The sequence below is a fragment of the Dermacentor albipictus genome, chromosome 5 (genome assembly GCF_038994185.2).
Source record: "Dermacentor albipictus isolate Rhodes 1998 colony chromosome 5, USDA_Dalb.pri_finalv2, whole genome shotgun sequence".
Classification (NCBI taxonomy): domain Eukaryota; kingdom Metazoa; phylum Arthropoda; class Arachnida; order Ixodida; family Ixodidae; genus Dermacentor; species Dermacentor albipictus.
The window spans coordinates 107,640,293-107,662,784 of record NC_091825.1 but is presented as its reverse complement, the minus strand read 5'-3'; the positions used below and the strand labels follow the sequence as shown (position 1 = coordinate 107,662,784).

At 48.6% G+C, this 22,492-nt stretch overlaps 1 protein-coding gene and 1 non-coding gene across 8 annotated transcripts in view; both read right to left on the bottom strand.

The window, feature by feature from the left end:
• Positions 1-22,492, bottom strand: part of LOC135897135 (uncharacterized) — a 771,735-nt gene that overhangs the window by 566,024 nt on the left and 183,219 nt on the right. For 5 of the 7 annotated variants that reach the window (XR_011514566.1, XR_011514567.1, XR_011514565.1 and 2 more), the window contains exon 2: positions 7,625-7,767. The exons of the other annotated variants lie outside the window; for them this stretch is intronic. Coding sequence is in view for 1 of the 5 variants with exons in the window: in XM_070538704.1 (XP_070394805.1) it covers positions 7,625-7,767 (143 nt within the window). In the remaining 4 variants the exon portion in view is untranslated. The remainder of the gene's footprint in view (positions 1-7,624; positions 7,768-22,492) is intronic. 7 annotated transcript variants of the gene reach the window in all.
• On the bottom strand, positions 1,937-2,009 carry TRNAS-UGA (transfer RNA serine (anticodon UGA)). Its single transcript has one exon. It is a non-coding gene; the product is annotated as a tRNA-Ser (tRNA).

Sequence of the window (22,492 nt, the reverse complement as noted above, 5' to 3'; positions counted from 1 at the left end):
TAACAGTATAGCGTACCAAGCAATACGATGCTTCCGTACCTCAGATGCTACAAAAGCCGGGATTTCTTGAATTTCCGATGAATACGATATGGTGTACAAGGGCTTTTGGAATGAGCCACGCAGTTTGGTGAAAATGTATCACACAGGGGAACCTGAAATGCTATGTGTTACAGTAAACATCCCGTAACTACCGAAGGACCGGTCCATGCTGCCATCGCATAAACTGACGCCTATAGGAAACCACCCCGTACAGTGCTCGACAGAATGCCGGCGCTCACCAGAACATACCACATCTCTGTTCATTCTAGTAACTGCACACTGAAGGCAGGGTATAAGCAAAAGGCAACTGTTCATTGCAAGCACTGAAATGAAGTGCTTTCAGTTACAACGAGAACTACACGACAGGCACAACCAGCACACCAGGATCCTCAAAGCACATTCAATAGAGCATCGATTTAATAATTTACGGAATAAATTTGAAGAACTCAAAAAAAGAAAACAACGTTTGACATAAGCACAGCTTACGTGCAACAACTGAGCTTGCTCCAATAAAACAAACATAAGCTTCTTTTAAAAATTCCAGAGCTTCAAGACAAAATATGAGCAAACTACATTTATAAACACCCAGCGTCCCGTACTTGATGCGACTGACCCGATCCCATCGAAATTTTACGGCCCATAATGACTTGCTGGTTCGCCACGCCTTGGTGAAGCGCTCGGCGCCCTGAAACAAAAGAATGCACGCACGCATACACCTGCAACTGCAGGCGGGGGGCAAAATGAAGCCGGAATGGCCCCAAAAGAACCGCCACCAGTGCATTCGGCCTCGCAGTTCAAGGAGAAAAGCAGACCGTACCAGCCGTTAACGGGCGCACCACACACACACAGACACCGCGCGAGAGGGGCCCGGCGTCGGCGCCACTCAGGACCGATTAGGAGGCCCAATTTGTCAGCCATCACGCACGTTTGCCCGCGCACGGGACGCAGCCGGCGGCGGCGGCAGGGACCGTGAAAGGGGAGAAGGGCGTCCCCTTCCAGCAGACACCGCGGTGCCTCGAAATCGTCACAGACCCGCATATCCACCGCAGCGCCTCAGGTTCACGGAACGTGGAAGGAAGCCCGAAAATAACAGCAATCTCACACGGAGAATCAGACAAAGGAAACGTGGTGAGGTAGAAATGAAGCGCGAGTGTTGCGAGAAAGCGTTCACTCACAGGGCATTGCGTGTCTGTTATGCACGACTGTGATGCAGTTTTCATGTAGGCCGAGGAAAAGGAGCGACCAGAAGTCCTCCAGATATGCTGTCGCGAACGGCTGCACCGGTTTCGGTGCCACATTGTCCCGAATTTCTTCACTGCATTCTGAGCGCTACTATTCATCACTATGAATCGGCACGAAGCGTTAACAGCGCATATCGGGCCTCTCGGCCGCATTTGTAACGCATCATTGACCAATTCTTATCCCCCATCAACGGGCCAATATGAGTCGCGACTGTAATTCGTTGGTTGAGATCAGCGAGTCGTTAAACTAGACCTAACTTCCGCGCAGAAGGATAGGTTTCGCAGAGGAATGAAAGGGGGGAAATGTGCGCCAGTATGCAGGGCGAATACAGCGAAAAAGCGACAGGGCCCTGTCTCTAATCCGCTCGAATAGATCACACGCCCAATGTACAAAATTCCAATGAATGTCTGTCCATATAAAGGACGTACTAGAATGAGTATATATATATATATATATATATATATATATATATATATATATATATATAAACGAGAAGAAAGGGGGGTTAACCGAGGGTCCCAATTTTATTAGTCATATCTTAAGAAGCCAACAAACATTGACACCAAGGACAACATAGGGGAAATTACTTGTGCTTAATAAATGAAATAAAGAAACGAAGAATTAATGGAAATTAAAGTGGATGAAAAAAACAACTTGCCGCAGGTGGGAAACGAACCCACAACCTTCGCATTTCACGTGCGATGCTCTACCAATTGAGCTACCATGGCGCTGTTTTCCCATCCGCTTTCTTGGGTATTTATGTGTCCTAGTAGAACCCTGGGAGTGTTTAGCCAGCGCCACCACACACAGACCTTGGCGGCGGACGTGGGACGTCCTTTTTGCCGCAGGCGTCACGAGAACGTGATCTTGTTGGGTGAAGGCAACTGGTCCAGCGGCAAGTTGTTTTTTCATCCACTTTAATTTCCATTAATTCTTCGTTTCTTTATTTCATTTATTAAGCACAAGTAATTTCCCCTATGTTGTCCTTGGTGTCAATGTTTATTGGCTTCTTATGATATACATATATATATATATATATATATATATATATATATATATATATATATATATATATATATATATATATATATATATATATATATATATATATATATATATATATGTAACTGCGGATCATCTGCGAGTGCTTTATGCCATTCTTTCTTCCTGTATTTTCCTTGTGTGCGCTCCACCTAGAAGATCATGGATCGCCAATTTTCCCAAGCATCCACCCTTGTAAATACGAACACTGAAGTGCATCAGAATACTTTGGTGCTACCTGCCAAAACCGTACGCACCGAAGTGACAGCTCAGGGAAATTAGAGGACTTCCGAGCTTAAGACCGCCTCGAAATCAGGAGCGACCGATTTTGCTTCAACGTTGCCGCAACTTGACGCGTGAGCTGCCCGCCCACGTTATACACAGGAGGAGTTGACACGAACCCGACAAATGTGGACAGAGTCTACCGGCTGGGCTGATTGCGTAACTGATTTATCGTAACGATGATGGAAACGCTGGCATATATATATATATATATATATATATATATATATATATATATATATATATATATATATATATATATATATATATATATATATATATATATGTCGCTGGCTTCTACACAGCAGCGTACCTTGGTGAAACGACGACGAGCAGTAAATTCTTGCAGCAACAAAGCAAGCTACCTGTCGCGCTCACGTAGCCTGTTCTATCAAGCGAGCGTCCGGTCCAGATTGCGCAGACAACCAGCAGCAGGCTCCTTCGATTGCGATCGACGGAGCCCGGCCAGACGCACGGGCAAGCCCAGGTAGGTTTCGCGGTTCACAGACAGCAACGAAGGAGCGCGCTGTGTTCGCACACCACGCTTAATGCGATTAGCATTGTTCGGTCACTTCAGCTAGTTTGTGGTATGTCTGCCCGTATGTTAGTCCTCGGCTACCGTTTGCCGAGCCAACTTGGATCTGGGTACTTCATGGTCTAATTGGGAGCGCATCAGGCTGTTGTGCAGAGGGAACCGGAATCGTAACCCACCGTGGTACCAACATGGATGGCTGCTTATATGCCGCTCTTCAATGAATCTCTCTGTGGTGAACTCGGGTCACATGGCATGTGACACTACTGAAAATATGCCGGCCTTCATGAACCTCTTTGACGGCAGCTTGGGTCATTGGGTACGTACCACTGGGTACGTACCACTGGGTATGTGCTGCTCTTCAACGAACCACTTTCACGCCGACTTGTATCACGTGGAACTATGACGCGTGCGAGTTCTCGTTTCCCGTACACGAAGAGCTCACTTTCTAGAACACTTTCTGTGCACTGGGTATGTCCCACTGAGTATAAAGCACGTGCCCTTGGTAATGACACATAACCGGTGCACCATTTAAACGAAATGCATGCCCATCATAAGGCAGATTACCAATCGCATTAACGTCGCTGATCATCTCCAAAGAATGGATGAGTCGCCATTTTTTTTTCCCCGTCGACACAGGCAGCTTATATCTTGGCACACACTGAGTTTATGTAAACGCTGACATGTCGACTGTATAGAATGCCGACTTCGGAGCTCCGAGGTCCGCTCGCGCCGAGTTCACGTATGTGCACGCTCATATTGCGCGTTATAGGCCCCTTCACACGCCCACGAAAAAGAAAAAAAAAGAAGTACAATGGCTGCAACGAGTTTTAAGCTAACCGTCGGACTGCTGGCCAGCCACCCAGCCGGGTCTGATCTGTTTCGACTCGACAGCTAGGGAACGCAGCGGTACATTTTCGAGCGAAGGCAAACATTCTTGCCGCTCGTGAGGACTTTCCTCCTGATTCCTTTCGATTGTTCGTGCCCTCTCGACTTTCTCCTTTACACTCTGCAGGTCTTCGTGCACACACAAAACAAAGAAAGAAAGAAAGAAAGAAAGAAAGAAAGAAAGAAAGAAAGAAAGAAAGAAAGAAAGAAGACGTGTCTAAATAAAGAAAAAGAATAAAGTTAACGAAAGGAAAATCGGGAAGGCCCTCCTCGTGCCACGGGGATCCGACGAAGGGACTCGCGAGATGGAAAGTACTAATTGAAATCGTGACCGGTGTTCCCTATTGTCCGCCGCGCCGTTTTGCCCTCTTTCGCGCCGTCCTCCATACGTCTTTTCCGCTCTCTCATTCTCTCGCCCTTTCTCCGTTTTTTTTCTTCGTCTTCACTCTTGCGAGCGAGCGGGAGATGCGAGGTGTGCGTGTTTTACGTTTGTGTGGCGGCGTATACGCTCCCAGATGCCAAGGCTCCGAGGCTTGGTGGTATTTCTGCCGGACGACGTATTGGAGGCCGGGCGGGATAGGAGGAGGCGAGTGGGGCACGAGTCGACGTTTTGGGTCGTTTTCCGCTGGAGGGGCGCGCGCTCGCGCTCCGCGGGTTCTTCCACTTGAGGACCGACGCGAGCCAAGCTGCGTGCACGGGACCGTAAGCTTGGTTCTGTACCAACGACAACTCTCGCCCTCACTTTCACTTGCCCCAGCGTTGGCTTCTACCGTTATCGTCCGCTGGCTGCTGCGGCCTCGACGTTCTTCTTTCTCCTCGTTTTCCTTCTCCGCTTCTTCTCTAAATGCTCAGCTCGTACACCAATTTTCCTGTCTTCTTTTCTTACTCGCGTTGCTTCACTGCCCTCTCTGTCCTACACGAGGAGGAAGAAGAACCGACTCGCGAGGAACAACCCGATGCGCGTCAACTACAATTTGGAGCAGTACGCTCGCAACGGCAACCAAGGTTTCACCATTTAAGGGTGAGGAGGACACTCTGAAACGTGTATTACTCCGCCGGCCGATTACTAACTTCAACCTGAGCACGCGACAGTCCGGTATACATGGACTGTAGGCTCAGTAATTATTAAGACAAACCGTCATGCAGAGATGTTGAACGTAGAAGTTGCCGCTTCAGAGCTCGTGTAAAGGACTATTTTTCGTCTAGGAAGCAGTTCGGCTCGCATTCTCGAGAACTATAAGTTCTGGCTTCGCTGCATCGAACTGGCAGCGCAGGGCACGAAGGAGCCACGGCTGGCCGGGTACTCAGCAACCCCCCTCGCCCCCCCCCCCCCCTCCCTTCGTGTTCTTCGTCTATACGCCGCACGCATTGTGTGGGCTGCTCCTTAGCTGCCCAGCACACGTCGGCGGAGAAACCGTGACCGGCCTAGCAACGGAGCCACAACACCGAGTCTGTCCGTCCGTCGCTGACCCAGACCAGACGCTCTGAAAGGGGAAAGCCCGGGGTCCGCCGAGCGGCCCCTTAAGGCTGTGCGCAGCAGAGAAAGCAAGAGGGGAAGGCGATGCCCTAGCGAGTGGCCAGAGTGAGTGTGTACATATACGACCGCGAAGACGCGCGGCTGTACGGGAGGGACGTCTGAGCACTTCAGCCAGAGTCTTCGGGGCGTCACGTGAAACTGTGCTGTTCTCAATCGCACCGATGTCGTTAAGCCATTAAGAATCACATCGGTCGTGCGCACATCTGTAGCAGATCGACATTGCGAAACACATTTTCAAAGAGTAACGTTATTTTTGGGTCCTTTATTGGCTTCGCGAATACGAGCCCTTGGTCACGAACTCTTAGTATGCGGGCCCGTGGTTGGTCAGTAGACCAATGTTCTGTACTTATTCACACTGAAGTTCATATGCTAATAATAATAATAATAATAATAATAATAATAATAATAATAATAATAATAATAATAATAATAATAATAATAATAATAATAATAATAAAAGTACAGGTGCCATCGAATTGTCAGGGTGAGCAAAGGAAAGCCAACGACAAATATTTATGGTTGAAAAAAAAAATATATTGCACGCAGAAGACATTGTGAATTCTAAAATGTCATTACGTCGGCCGGTCGACCCATTAACGATTACGTAATACACTAAGCCGACACTTAGTAGCTACACAGCGGCTGTTCAACTCATCATAGACACGTATGAAAAAAATAATGGGGGGGGGGGGGATGAAGGAAATGGTAAAGAGAAGGACATTTAACGTACGGCCACCACTCAGCGGTGTAGAGCGACAGGTTTATCTATATGACGTCGGAAGGGGCTGGAGATGATTGATCACAAGAGATTTCCGGAGGAGCTTTCGTATTCCGGTTCTGTCACACTGTTGCCGCGATTCGATAACCTCGAAGTGGCCGTTTAGAAACGTATTCCGCGTTCCGGACAAACATCAGTGATAAGACGCTCCAATGGGGGGCGTTTATGAAGCTTTCGTCAAGGTTGCATCCGCAGGCGGCCGTTATCACCGGCAGGAATTCAAGGACGCACATTACAAAAAAAAGAATGAATATATAAAAGCAAAATTTCGGTACGTGATACCGGTACACAAAGCAAAAATGAAAGACAAATGCCACTATTTCACGAATAACACGTATCGCAGTCACTTAGAAAGATGCTGATGAGGATAATGATAAGCGTGTTGGTCCTTTGGTGCCGGCTGTGATGATGATGATGATACCGATGGTGCAAGCGGTATCTAGGTAAGGAGCCTATTGAATTTAGGTTTACCCAAATAGGGAGTTTATTGAATTTAGTTTTGCTGGTGCCCTGACGGCGGCGATTTCGTAAACCGTAATGGGTCATATTCAGCGTTCGTTCCGTGGATAGCAAATGCTGCCAAACCACGCACACCGAATACGTATTCAGTTGTCGCTGTCATTTCAGCCCGAGCCGCCCAAAGTCATGTCATGGCGTCGAGTGTCAAGTTGGCGCTCGCATTACAGAGTAAAAGACGTTTAACAAGAACAAAAGAAAGAAACACTGAATGAAGCGACTGACACGCATACTATAGCACGCGTATACGCAAAAATGCGGACTGTTGTTTCACGAGCAAACGCATATCACTGCCATCTTGACCGCAGGGTTGCTGACTGGAAAACGTAACGAGGTAACATACAAGGAAACCGTGAAAACACACACACACCCCGTTGTTTGTCTTATCTTCCGAAACTGCGGCTCAATGGCACGCGGGCTGTTCCAATTGCGGCTGTCACCCGAGGGAAGGTCACTGGACTTATGGTTTCGTGAGACCGCAACACAGCAGGTGAAAGAGAAAGCCCGCTGCAGGCATACCGCGAAGCGAGTGTCAGGGGCGGCACGCGCGTTATAGACGGATAGCGGGCTTATGTAGGTTGAGGTCCTGCGCGCCATAGAATGCGCTGCTGGACGCACGGCGGCCGCACCGCTGGTGGCGTTGGCCGAACGTCGCTTCCTCGTCCGACGTCGACGACGACGACGACGAATGAGCCGCAGTCTGTATGGCTGCCGGCGACGGAAGAGAGAGAGAAAAAGAAAGAAAGATAGGAAGGTCTGCCAGACTCACTCGAGGACACTGGCGGTGGTGTCTCGTTCCATTACTTGCCCGGTGCTCTCGCGGGCACCCCTGCCCAAGGCTGTCCCTCGAGGATAAGCGCGCGTACGCACGATAACCACTGACCCACGTACCGCATGCGCATTGGAGGGACCCTGAAACATTAGAGTGGGGAAAACAAATTAAAGAAAACGAAGAATGTAGCCCGTTTAGAGTGCTAGATGCTAGTTCATCAAGGGCTACCTACGGTCACACCGCCGCCAAGCCAATCATAGCGGTGCACCTAGTCAGACAGTCGAAAATAAGGTAGAAGTGGGTATCAATGTTTGTCCCAGTCGACATTGATAGATAGATTGATAGAGCCATTGATAGATAGATAGATAGATAGATAGATTGATTGATTGATTGATTGATTGATTGATTGATTGATTGATTGATTGATTGATTGATTGATTGATTGATTGATTGATTGATTTGGTTTAGGGTATCAGAGCAACACTGGGGATACGAGAGATGCCATAGTAGAGCGCTCCGCATTAAATTAGACCACGTGGGCTTCTTTGACAGGCACCTCAATGTATGTACACGAGCGTTTTTTGCATTTCACGCATATCGGAAAGCGTCCGCGACGACGAGGAATTCAAACAGCGACCTCACACTCAGTGAGAGAACGCAATAACGGCTGAACTCTCACGGCTCATTGTATATGAGGCTGGGCCCAAGGCTTGACTTGATCTGGACTCGGAGTATGCTCCAAAATTTCGTTTACTGCAGCGGTTCATTTCTCTTTATCGACTTGTAAATATAACGCAGCTGTTATAACACTGGCACCAGGAAGCCCTTCCTCAAAATGTATCTATGTCTTTTGCATATCGATAGTAAATCCCGCTGTTACTAAATTTAAAGCCTTCTTATTTTCTCTCTTTAGCTTTACTTTTTCGTTGGGCACTGCGAATTACGTTAGTTTCGATACGAACTACTTTGGGAGCAGTCGTTCTCGAAAGATTATTTTGATAAGTTAGGTGCAGAGTGTCCTTGGAATGAACCCGTCGTTATTTGGCTCTATGAAATTCGGTGATGGAGTGAGAGATAAATGAAAGTTCCTCTACTCGACGAAGACATATTAGGACTACTAGTGACCTCGAGGACGAGGCAGTGACGTCATTCACAAATTAACCACGACCAAGATAGCTGCAACTTCCCTTCTTCGACTCCTCTTCCTTTCTTCATCAACTTTTTTCTTGCTTTCTTTTGGTTATCCCTGCTTTGTGCACTCGCCTGACAAATCCACTGCTCTCAGTCACAGCGAATTCGTCAGTGCGACAAATGGCACATCTTGGAGTATTCAGTGCTTTTTCGTCAGTAACAAGACTCATCCGATTGAGTCAGACCCAACAGTAACATATTTTGATGCTTATCGATGACGTCTTTGTATCGAATGTGACCTCGTACACGCAATGATAGAAAGGGCTTAGGGAACCACTGTGCAGTCGCGTGGTTCACCACGTTGTGTTGATGTTACCATGGTGCACATTTTCCTGTACGTAATTTATCCTTTTACAGAAGGAATAGCTGTGGTAACGTTGACGTGGTTAACTTTGATGTGGCATAGCTTAAGTCATATGGGGTAGTCTGTTCTCATAAGAGCATTGAGCGCCCCTTCTCCCTTCTACAAACAAATACATGTCTCGCTCTATGCGTGCTATGATCTCGAAATTCTTTAGTTTTACGGTGTTTATAAATTTCAGCACGAGGGTCTCATACGAAGAAGCGAGGTTGTGACCATTTCTCAGGAGATTAGTTTTTGCGAAGACCACGCTTCGATTCCGTGGCTCAAAAGAAAGGGATTAAGTCAAGACCGAAAACATCATGCCCCCGCCATGATGTTTACGATGTTCCTTAGATTCGATAAAATGTATATTAATTAAACTATGGTCTGAAAGTGCTTAGCCCAAGATACGTGGTGCATGCACGTACACGAAGAATGAAAAACGATACGTCGAGAGGGCACGAACAGATGGAGATTGAGCTTAAATTTGAAAAAGGGTAAAGCACGGACGCAGAAGCGAGGCAAGCGTGCGGCGAACAAGCTTCTGGCTCGATGCTTTACATGGAAAGCGATAAGAGCACTTATTTTCGCTTAACTTTTCTTGCCTCTCTGATGCGTCTTGGTGCACGCTACGCTCTCTGTTGCACCAAAGTCATCTCAGCCCTGCCTTCATCTACAACAGCTTGTTTACCTTCTACCCCAAGAAAATGTGCCTACAAGTCTAACAAAGTACTTAAGTGCTTGATAGGGTTGGGCAGCTCTGCAACGAAAAATATGTGCCTAAGCAGGCATTTATGTTTCGTTGCAGAGCTGCCCAACCCTATCAAGCACTTAAGCCCACAGAATACCAGCGAATCTAGAGCTAATAAAGTTTTTCACTCACTCACTCACTAAGCAGGAAAATTTCGGTAATGCAAGTTCTAGAAAAGGAAGCTTAAAAAACTAGTTTCTTTTCTTCTTCCTTTTTTTTTATGCAGACAGAAGTGTTCCCTGATGTCCGGCCGCCAGCAAAATCCGGCAACCAGCGTCCAGCTGGGCAGCCAAAGCTGACTGGCAGAAGAAATTCAAGGCGCAACAAACGCGCACGGCGGGTACGATAAACAAGCGGCCGCGGCACAGAGAAGCAAAAAGCCCGCAAAGGCAGCGCAAGTCGCCGCTGGGCTGACAGCGACGCAAAGACTCCCGCGGCGTGAGGGGCCCAGTGGACGGCCGCCTCGTTCAGGACGTCCCGTACGCGAAGACAGCCACGCTCACTTCCATCACAAGAGGACTCGCCCCGTAATCACGATTGCTTTTCTTTTTTTTTATCTTTCGCCTTCTCCACGCCGAAGGTGGTCGGCTTTCCCCTGCGATGAAGTGAAAGAGAAACTGGAAGAAGAATAAAACATCTCCTGGCGAGAGAGACAGCGAATGCGTGGCCGATCGCACGGCCATGTAATAGAACTGAGCGCGCAGTATACGTACTTCTATTACGGTAAGGTGAAGGACGCGATCTTCGAACTGCAAACTACCAAACAAATAGCCACGTTCAGCGAACCAGTATAGGTGTTGGCGATGGCCGAGACCGAAACACATAAACAGGACACGAAGGATAGACTGACAAAACAGAGGAGTACGCGATATAAACGTCTGAAACAACAACAACCACCCTCGCGCTTCTTTTTCAAGAAGCTCGTAAGTGGACCAATCGAAGTTATGGGGGTTGGAGCACCGTGCTGAGGTAAAAATTCTGGTGAAGTAGCTGTGTGGAAAGTTGGCGAGTACGAGGCTTACCGCACAGTTTCAACAGCACGGGATTGGCATATATGTCATTTAAGTCGCCCGGTGCAGCGCTAACAATGGTTAACTTCGTGTGCATGATGCAGAATTGCACGCTTTTCTTCTATTTTCTCCTTCATTGTTACGCCTTGCTGAAAATTTTTCCATGTAAGGGGATGCGAAAGTTTTCACCGCAGCTGTAAGGTTTTTGCCGATAGAATTTTTGGCTAAGAGAAACAAGGACAAAGAGGACAAATGAAGATGGAGACGATATGATAAAGGTGCTTTGTGGGTGTTTTTAATTAAAGAAGTTTCTATTTCCTCTATAAATGAAGTGTAGTAGATGGGGGCGTGCTGCACTTTACCTCTCTAGTTGCACCCTAACTAATCATGTACCGTCAACGAAAAAATATTACGGACCATTAAATCTGAGTAAAAGCTGAATATCTCCGCATCCTCACAACGCAGCCTGGCATTTCTGTTTCGGGCCTCGACTAGATAATATGCCAACAACATTGTCCTATACAAGTCAACTGGCTACTGCCCCATGCGGCTCAGGAATTGTATGTTTTCTGAGATCCCATGGTCCGTAAACTTTTTTAGTTGACAGTACCTACCTACCTTTTCAACAGGACGTGAACGAAGGAGACTCAATATGGAGCTTCAACCTCGAGAATCCAAGAAGGCTCCAAGCTAAAGCGTCCAAACCGAGGCTTCTCTCTTCCGGCGACTGTCGATCACATGAGGCAAAAAAAAAAAAATATGTGCAGATCCAACGCGCATGCTGGAATCCAAGTGAAGCGAAACTTCAGGGAAGTGGCGTGCATTAAAATCCTACATACAACTAACGGCGATGAGTACAATTCTATTTAGTTTCATCCTATGCGACATGCAATTTCGCAAAACGTTTACGTTTGTCCACCACAAAGGTGACAACTTCAATCTCCTAAGTGTTTATGCAGTGCAACTCTCACAGGCTGGGACGAAATGAGAACGCCAAATCAGGCGGATGCACATTGTAAGGCGTCAGTGCAGCGATGTCACGACAATACATACGAAGGCGATGCATCTGTGGAGGCCGTCGGCGGTACACCATTTCGGTGACAGCTATACGCACAGAGAAGTACGAGACAAATCGTGGCTACATTTAAGAATCACGTACCTCTCGTGTCACAGTGGCACATTTCCGGAATGGAGGATAGTCCAAGAATGGGCACACAGTCTCAGTGGCACCTGCCTAACAGTTAAATCAAAAGAAAATAAAGCAATGCATCCGTCGGATATAACGCTGCATTCGACGAAGAGGTAGGTGAGAATTAGAGATATATGCCTATAAGACGACATCATTTCTTCAGGTTCCATGTAGACATTTATCATTTTTATTACGCAGAACAGAATTGCGTTTAGTCACATTATACTTTGCTGATCAGCATACATGGTTTATAAAAGCCCATCTCGTGGTACTAGCATTCGGAGCAACCACAAGATTCCCGTGTAAGTATATCCACAGTGTATCCGCCTAGATACCGACAGACCCAGCAGCAGATAGCAGCCAGCAGTAAGAGACATACCAAACCCAGGAGGATAGGCAAAGAAAGGTTTGATTTAAGAGGGAAGGCATGGAGTGCTTTATTATCATATGTGGGTATGAACAAACGTTAGACGAGGCTAAAATACTGATACGTTCCTGCACAAAACAGAGAGAGAGAGAGAGAGAGAGAGAGAGCTAGGTGAACAAGCTTACAGGTTAGCGTTGCGTCTGTAACGACCTTGGACGAGCAATAAACGTTCAGGCGTGTCTACCCCACTGCGGGAAAATGCATTCAGACACAGGCGAGAGTGCGTGCTTCAGACATAATGAATGTAAACTGAATATTTTCTTCGCATCGGTCTATGATGCACGCTGCCAGAACAAAATATACATGGTAAAGAAATAATTACGCTGGATTACGGAGAAACTTGTGGGTAAAATGCTGCCAATATCGTTTCAGTGAATAGAAAGCCGGAAAGCTGGGAAAACGGACAATTCGTAATAGGAAAGTATGTTACATGACGTGGCATACGTATTGACCCATATAGACTTTTCTTGTAATTCACGAAACAAGCAAACAAGAAGACTGCTTTGAGAGTTCATGAATGCCAGAAACCCAGTTGTAACAGAGCGTACAAGTACGGATAACCACACATGCAACATAGCAGAAGCGAAAGGCACCCGGTATCTCGAGACACATATACAAAGATTCAACCCTGTACAAGTATATGTATATATTCATGCACTGAGTGATACTGACTTGCTCATGGAGCAGGAGTATTCTTTTTTTCTTCGGAAATGTGGCTGTCCGTCTAAACTTACGTTGCTGGTAAGGCTGCACAAAACTGTTAATTGAGGATAGTAAACAAACAAAGGAAAATAATTTCGCCTGTAGTATATTCGCACATATTCCAGGCGGATGCGTATGCCTACGCGAAGCAGTCTTCAATCGTGCTTTGAGTTGTACAGAGGGGACATCCATGTAAGAGAAACAAATTTTCTTCCGTTTAAACAATAACTAAGGAAACACCCGTGAAACAGGTGACGGGAAACAATTTTGTACTTTTCCGTACAGTGCTCAGCGATTGAAACGCAGTACTGGGAACGCATGGCTGCCGGCACTTTATAGGCCCCGGTGGTCGCTGGCGACGCTAAGTTGGTGTGTCGTTGTATACGATGATAGCCATAGCTTTGTGGCGCATTATGACTGCATTTTGTGTTCCGTTGATCCCACAGCACTGACCGGTGGCGCAGGAAGTGCCGGCTACCACGCAGTCAGATTATGGCGTTTCGTTTGACAAGTACTGTACAATACGTTTGTGTAATTTATAACGGAATCGCTGCCTGTTTTATTAAGGATGATAGCACCGTATTATGGCCGTCAAATTACGAATATTTTTTTTCAACAATTATATAGCTTAACAAGCGTGTCACTTTAGTAAGCACTGCTTCTCTTCCCTCAAGCCCCATCCCTCCCCCTCCCCCCCCCCCTCTTGACAGTGTGCCATCGTTGAATAACGAAATATGCACGTCTATCGTTCACACTTGAATAATCATCTATTTAACAAACCTTAAAATTCTACAATGAATAATAGGTGTAATGTCTCAATTATACAAGTTCTCGATAGACGACTCACAAAATTCTCAACAAAAGGGCTGACTGTAGGTTGCAAGCCTCAGCTGTTGCTCCCTACCGAGTGAACGGCACCTTTACGCGTGCAGTAAACAGTCATTGTAGCTATATAACATTGTTCCCTAGGAGTTCCTACGGGCGACTGTATAGTAAGTAGTTGCGCATTCCTATTTTATCATAACTTCCTCCTATTTGAAAATTTTGTCGCATCCTTGTCGCCTGCGCTACAACAAGCGCGTGTTAGTGCAGATACACATGGACTCCAAAATTTGCCTTGAATTTACGTGGCAGATTCTTACACTTGTACCACGCATACTGCAAAACCTCGCAGCCGCGCCGATAGTTCAAGCGCAAAGAAGACGCTCTCTGCGTTTTTCGGACGCTCCTCGAACATGGAGGAAGACGACGAAGTGTCTTCTTGGCAGAACGCTTGTTTCTGTGCTCTGTGAATTTTTGGGTGAAATCTTCGCTATTCGAGGTGCCTCGCCTCCCCGTCTTGCGGCCATGGACGCGGAGCATGCCAGAGACCCGCCTGGCCAGAAGTCATCACGGCCGTCAACCGCAAGGAAGCGAGTTGGCTCCCCCAGTGACACCGAAGACACCGAGCTGTATTCTATGTCGGAAGACGACTCATCCGACGACGGCTTCATACCCGTCCGGAGTAAGAGGGCGAGGAAAAAAATCGCCAACACAGCGCCGTCAACTCCTGCGAGCACAACGACTGTGAAGACAAGGCCTGCGCGCTGGCCACACGTCATCATCTTTATGCCGACAGAACCGTCAAGCAACCTACGATTGCTGAACAGGCAAGCCCTATCCATTTTTTTTGGAATGTGCGGTGCCGGATCAAATTAAAGACATAAGAATAAATCCACGCAAGAATATACTCGCCATAGACGTGTACAACGCGAGTGCGCTTGGAAAACTCCAAGAAATCACAGAGCTAGACGGAATCAAAATGCGCCCCTTTATCCCGATCGACGACACATCCATAGCCGGTGTGATTTACGACATTGACATTGCCATTCCCAATGATGACTTACCTAGCCTCATCAAGCCGGCATACGAAGGCACGATCATTACGCAAGTGCGCCGTCTTGGGAATACGCGCTGCGTAAAAGTAATATTCAAGGGGGATTGTATCCCATCCCACGTTAAAGTCGGACATTTCCGTCATCCGGTTCGACCATTCATCCAGAAGCCGCTTCAATGCCATCAGTGTTTCAGGCTAGGACACGTCAAAGGCGTGTGTCCCAACTCGCTACTGTGTCCCCGTTGCGCTGAACCTCATGCAGAACAGACCTGCGGTGCCACGGTCCTGAAGTGCGTCAACTGTAGCGGCCCTCACGCGGCCTCCTCGAAGGACTGTCCCCGCATCAAGAGGGAGCGCGCGGTTCTTAAGCAAATGGCCAGAGACAATTCTGCCCACAGGGAGGCAGCCGAAGTAGTCCGGCGTCGGCGACGACGTAGGCGCCATCGTACGTCTTCGAAGAAGGCGCATGCGCGAAGTGACAGTACCCACTCCACTGCGGTGCCAGTTAGTCACGCCGCGACAAGGCCCACCACTTCCACGAAGGAAGCAGAAAAGACTCTATCTTCAGAGGAATGGCCTACGCTACCAAGCCGCTCCCTTGCGAAGGAACCTCAGAAGATCGGGGTCCCACCTGATCCTTCTCCGGCCATGGACGATTCACCTAAAACAGACCGCCAAGTCATCTCGGTGCTACGTTCTCTCATGGAGGCCATTCGAGCAATTTTAGTGGACATCGGGACACCCTGTGCTCAAAACGCACTTAAAGTGCTGGACGCCTTAGGCCCAGTGCTTGCATCCCTCAACTAGAAAGATGGCTACCCATACCCCATCCTTCCGGAAAGAAGTCAAGGCTGCGTCCATCATCCAATGGAACGCCAGAGGGCTAAAATCACGAATTTCAGATTTTCGGCAGTTTGTGTACACCAATCTGTTTCCCCTCATCGTCATTTGTGAGCCCAACTTGTCGAAATCAATAAGACTGTCAGGATACGAATTTATCATGTCATCAACAAATGGTGCATGCAGCAAAATCGTCATTTTTGTTCGTCGTGAACTCACCTATGTTTTGCAACCAATTGCTCCCCACGACGACAATCAATGTATATGCATCACAGTTAAAAGGAACAAACTCTTGTTTACTCTCATAGGCGTGTACATATCGCCTTCCTGCAATTTCGATACCAAAAGATTTGCGGATATCTTGAGTGTTTGTCCCGCCCCATGGGTCATCATAGGAGATTTCAATGCACACCATCCAGCATGGGGAAGTACACGGACAAATGCAAGAGGACGAAGATTAGCAAGCATCGCCCACAACTATGGCCTTACTCTCCTGAACGATGGTAGCCCCACCTTTCTTCGCGGCGTGACATACGGCAGCTGCCTCGACCTTGCTTTCGTCTCCAACTCTCTCGCCAGATGTGTGAAGTGGTTTCCAGACATTGAGACACATGGGAGTGACCACATTCCCACCTATCTGAACATCAAAGGCTTGTCGTCTAGATCAGGCTTACGGAATACCATTCGGACGATTCAATGGGCCAACTTCAAATCTGAGATGGAAGATGCCTGCCGCGAGGGCCTACCATCAGGGTTAGAGCAAACGATTAAAATGACGATGCAAAACGCCACTCGCATGATGACGACCTCTTCCACGCGGAATGACTTCGACATAGAATTAGAGCGCCTTCGAGCGCTTCGTCGCCGGGCGGAACGTCGATATCGGCGTACAAAATCAATTCATGACCTTAGGGCAGCCAGGAGGATGCAAAAGAAGATTCAGCGTCGTATGGATAGATTAGCGTCGGAACGTTGGGCAACGTTTTGCCAGAAACTCGACCCCCGCAAGCCACTGTCTCACATATGGAAAACGGTGCAAGGTCTGCGTTGCCTTCCGGAACGGCGTTTCCCATTCAAGGCGCTAGCGCTTTTCCAAGGGCGGCAAGACATCGATGTCGCAGAAGACTTTTGTGCGCGGATCGCAGACCAAGCTACTCGTCCAGATCCTCCAGCCCGAGCTGACGTCCCCAATTCACGTGATGGCCGCATGGACCTTCCTTTTACAATGGAGGAGCTCGAAGCGGCTCTAGCTCTCTGCAGGCGCTCATCATCTCCGGGTCCGGATGGTATATCATACCGGGCCTTGTGCTATCTCGGAGAGTCCGCACGGATAGAGTTGTTGAGCCTTTACAACTCCTCATGGCAGGAGGGAAATGTTCCTGACGAATGGAAAGTAAGCCGCCTGGTGCCACTCTTAAAGCAGGGCAAATCCCCATTAGAGCTCACCTCTTACCGCCCAATAGCGCTGGCCAGCTGTGTAGGAAAGATAATGGAACGGATGATCCTTGGCCGCCTGGAATGGTACCTTGAATACTACAAGATTTATCCGATTTCCATGGCTGGTTTCCGACGTGACCGCTCTTCTATCGACAATGTAGTTGATCTCGTTTCCTATGTCCAGCACGAAAAGTCCCGTAAGCGTTTATCTGCAGCTTTATTCCTAGATGTGAAAGGGGCATACGATAACGTATTACATGAGGCCATTCTCGACGCCCTTGCGACGGTTGGCCTAGGTGGTCGAGTTTTTTTGTGGATTGCAAGCTACCTATCTGCAAGATCATTCTTTGTGTTAACTGACGATGGCCCAACTACGCGACGCTATACCAGCAGGGGCGTTCCTCAAGACGGTGCTCTCAGCCCGACGCTATTCAACCTCGCTCTTGTTGGACTTGCTGAGTACTTGCCAACTACCATCAAAATTTCAATATACGCTGACGACATCTGTGTCTGGACTTCGGCAGTCACACGTCCTCAGATACGTGCGCGACTTCAAAGAGCGGCCACTTTGACAGCGAACTACTTGTGTAAACAGGGACTCAGCATATCACCAGAAAAATGCGCACTAGTAGCATTTACTCGCAAACCGATGACGCCTTATATCATCTCAATCAATGGGCGGACTATTTCCTATGTCCGAACCCACAGATTCCTTGGCGTAATAATTGACCGAGACCTCTGTTGGAGCCCGCACGTGGCCTACATGAAACGGCGCCTGACAGCAACTTCCCAGTTGTTTCAATACTTGGCAGGAAAGACGTGGGGGATGTCAGTAGACGCAATGCTTAAACTCTACAGAGCTCTCTTTCTCGGTTTTCTAAGATATAGTCTACCTGTATTGACCAACACCTGCAAGACAAATATTCGTGTTCTGCAGGCAGCACAAGCTCAAGCACTCAGAGTCTGCCTTGGTTTGCCCAGATGCACCTCAACAGAGGCAACTATTGCGATTGCTCGGGACCATCCAATGCGAACTCACATTACGGTGGAAGCCCTGAGAACGCACATCAGACATTTTGCACGTGCCACCTATCACCACCTTGCAGCACTACCTTCGGACAGGCACCAATCATCATTCGCTAAAACTATCATCAAATACAACGACAAACTGCCATCGGGCTTCACCGCTGCATCTAAACCATCGATACCCCCTTGGTGTCTTATCAGCCCTACAGTCCATCTCAGTGTACCAGGAATCGGAAAAAAGTCTGAACTGTCGTCGCCTGTGCTCAAACAACTGTCTCTGCTTCTTCTGCACGAGAGGTACGCGGACAGGGAACACATTTATACCGATGGTTCCACAAACATCCAGTGTTCGTCCGGTGCTGTGGTTGTCCCAGCAAAAGCTATTACCATCAGCTTTAGGACTGACCACCCAACAACATCGACATCTGCTGAACTAGCTGCTCTTCGCGCTGCACTTCGTGTCGTCAATCGGGAGCCACCTCGGCAATGGTCAATCTTCAGCGATTCAAAGGCAGCCCTACAATCTGTACTATCAGCTCTGCATCGCGGGCCATTCGAACAGCTCGTATTCGATATTAGATGCCTACTCCATACATCACAGGAGAAAGGACACCATGTGACGTTTCAGTGGCTGCCAAGTCACTGCGGCGTCACTGGAAATGAAGACGCCGATAATGCCGCTCGGGCAGCTCTTGAGGACGCACAAGAAGAGGCCATACCGCTTTCACGATCCGACGCAGCTAGCAGACTTCGAGTGCTTGCACATGAGATCACGCTATCTCTATGGTGCACACCAAACAGCCAGACCACCCAGAGCAACCGTCAATACCACCTGCCCTCTTTGATGCATCTCTATATGCCAACTGGACTGCGTCGAAGAGAGGCGACCCTGCTTTATCGCTTATGGCTGGGGGTGGCTTTCATCAAATCTTACTCCTTCCGCATTGGAATGGCCGACAACGATCTCTGTAATGCCTGCCTTTGCGAGGAGACGCTGGAACATGTTCTGTGCGACTGTCCTGACTATAACGTTCAGCGACAGTCCCTGGCATCTGTTCTAGCGCGCCTTGACAGTAGACCATTGTCGCTCGACACGATTTTCACATGCCGCCGACAGAAGATATCGCAGGTGAAGGCGACAAAGGCACTACTTCGGTTTTCGAAAGAGACGGGATTGGACAAGCGGCTGTGAGAGTGACGTCGCGTACCATGCCAGAATGATGGACTCCAACGGACCATGTGTGTGTGCTGTGATATGTGCTCTCTCTCCCTCTCCCCCTTCCTCATCTTTAATCTCCCCCATCCCTCTCCCATGTGTAGGGTAGCAAACCGGTTAAGCCATACTGGTTAACCTCCCTACCTTTCCTTCTCCACTTTTTCCTTCCTTCCTTCCTTCCTCGAACATACACTCTAAGTTATTTGTCACTGCGTGTGCTTTTGTACATTGCGTATACGTGTGTGCTCTGTATGTATGTGCTATTTCAATTATCTCCCCCGTCACCTAGAGTTTAGCATTACTAGGGGAGTATCCGGCTAGGCGAACATCTCCAGCATACATTAAAGAATCTCTCTCTCTCTATAGATCTCTCCACATGGACTCACAAGTCGCGCGCACCCATGCAACGTACCAAGGCTGCTGGCAAGCAAAGCCAAAAGTACCAAAACTGAAAGCGAAAGTACAAATATACAAAGCAGTGATTGACAGAGCGCGATATATGGGCGGCTGGCAGTTGGCTCTATCGTATGTAAGACTACCGCACGCAGCAGCGCTGGCAAATGGGCGGACAATGTAAGAAGCTTCTTCCACTTCCCGCGTGTGCTTCTCTTGGCAGGCAGGTGTAGCACGCACCACCGAAACCACCCTCGTCAGACTCGTAGCCGTTGCCGCGCACGTATGCGTGTACGTCAGCGCGTCGTTATAAGTATGCGAACGCCTGAGGCCGGCTTGCGTGAAAGCCACAGGGCGTGTGCGCGCGAACACCCGTACAGACGTCAGATGCCTCTCCGCGCGCTGGGCTATAACGCATTTCTTGCTTTGTTTTTTTCTTTCCCTCTCTCTTTCTTTCTTCCATTATTCCTTTTTCTTTTCACACTTCGTGCCGAGCTGCGCGATCCGCACGCCGATGACAGCTGTCACACTTTCCCGTCGCCGAAAGCAGGAGCCACTCAACTCCGGGATGACGACGATGCGCTTCATTGTTTTAGCTTTCACCGCGTTTTTGATCGTAACGGACCGACTCAACACTGTCTACAACCTTCCTGCGCGCGTGAGCACGCATCGCTCGTGCGCGTTTTGCAGAGGGTAAGGAGGCGAGCTACCAGAAGGATAGAGGATGGGGTTGTTGCTTGAGAGAGGGAGAGAGCGTATACCACGGCTGTTACAAGCTCTGACGTCGCATCGTTCTTTCGACACTCTCGTCGACTACTCTTTGTATCCTTCCTTGCTATCCCAGATATCACGCCGGGCTTGCCTCGGTGTTTCTTTCCTGTGAGCGCGACAGTGTATTATATCCACTTTCCTGGCGAACCTGGTACTTTTCACCGCTTTTCCTGCCGAACGCTTGGAAAACGATGGTGTGCGTAAGCCGGCTATCGAAAAAAGAAAGGGAAAAAGAGTACAGAGAGAAACAATAGCAGAGCAGCCGGTGAGGCGATGGGTCGAAGATATTGGCAGCAGTGGGCGAGGGGCGCGCAGGATGGTATAGAGATCGCTATAAGGTGCGTGACTGAGAGTGCATCACGCTGCACGCTCATGTACGTGCCTTTTGTTGCGGAACGCTCGCCCGCTTGTGTTGATAGAGGCGAAGACGGGCGACGCTCCCTCCGTGTGACGTGACCGCTTTCTCGTGCTCGAAAGCTCGATATTTCGTGACGCGAAGGTGAAAGGGAAGAAGTAGAACGAAGAGCAACCTCCCTGGGTGCCACGAAACAGGCTGCCCGCGACCGCCGTTGCGTTCGAGGCAGGCACGACACGCGCCATTATAAAAGCGAGAGAATTAGGAAGTGGTGAAGTGTTAGGAGGAGGTGGCAAACAGTTTCGCAAAATAGCTGCGTGGGATTCATTGTCTCACGCTTAGGTTCTCTCTCTCTGTCTGTCTTACTTTGTTTTGACCTGATGTAATAGACTGCAATAAAGAAATTCACCGACGATTACGATACTGCCTAATGCGAAGTTTGATCGCAGCTCTACACGTGTTTTCATTTCGCGATATATTGGCTGGCATGGACAATCTGTCTAGTGCGGCATGTTGCAAACATACCGAAGGGTGGTGCGACTGTTTCGTTAATCGGCAGATCTCGAGAGGCAGCGTGGAGGTGAAGCGTGAGCGCGATTCGCAGCAGCCGTCGCAGACAGACCTCCTCTCATGCACAGCGTTTTGTTTACACATATGGTATCGGTGGCGTCATCGGTGAACAGACGACGCGCGCTACTCTTGCGCCATCTCGTAGCTATCGTCGCCGCAAAGACCGTCTTGCGGGGCACTACGCTTTTCTTTCCACGCTTTCCCCATACCTCCTCCTCCACTTTCCCGCTCACGCTCTCTTCGCTATCGCCGTCTTTCGTCCCCCGCTGCGCTCCGCGTTCACTCTTTCATCCTTCGCTGTGCACGTTCGCTCGGTCACGAGGGACGCGGCCGCCGACGTTCGCCGCAGGAACGGGCGCCTAAAGGCAGCCCCAAACTCAGCGTTATTACCGGTGTTTTCTGGCGTCGTGTCTGTCGGCGTCGTCGCCATCTGTTGGCCGACCATGTGTATACAGTAGACATGAGCCAAAGTTTCTGAGGTCGTCATCACCACCGCAATGATTGTTGTCGTTTCCGACTCTGACTACAGAAGAAGTGAAAGGCTACAGACGCGAACGCGAGAAAGACCAGAGCTGGTATAACAACAACCCACAAATCACAGCGAATCTTCGAAAAACTTACGGGACGGAGTCATCCACATTTTGTTCGCTTGTAATCGCAGGGAATGAGCTCTCACAAACGAGGGGGATAAAATAATGAAATAAATTTAACCGCCTTAGCAGTGCATGTTTGTATCCGGTTTACTTACCAAAGCGATAATAAGAAGTG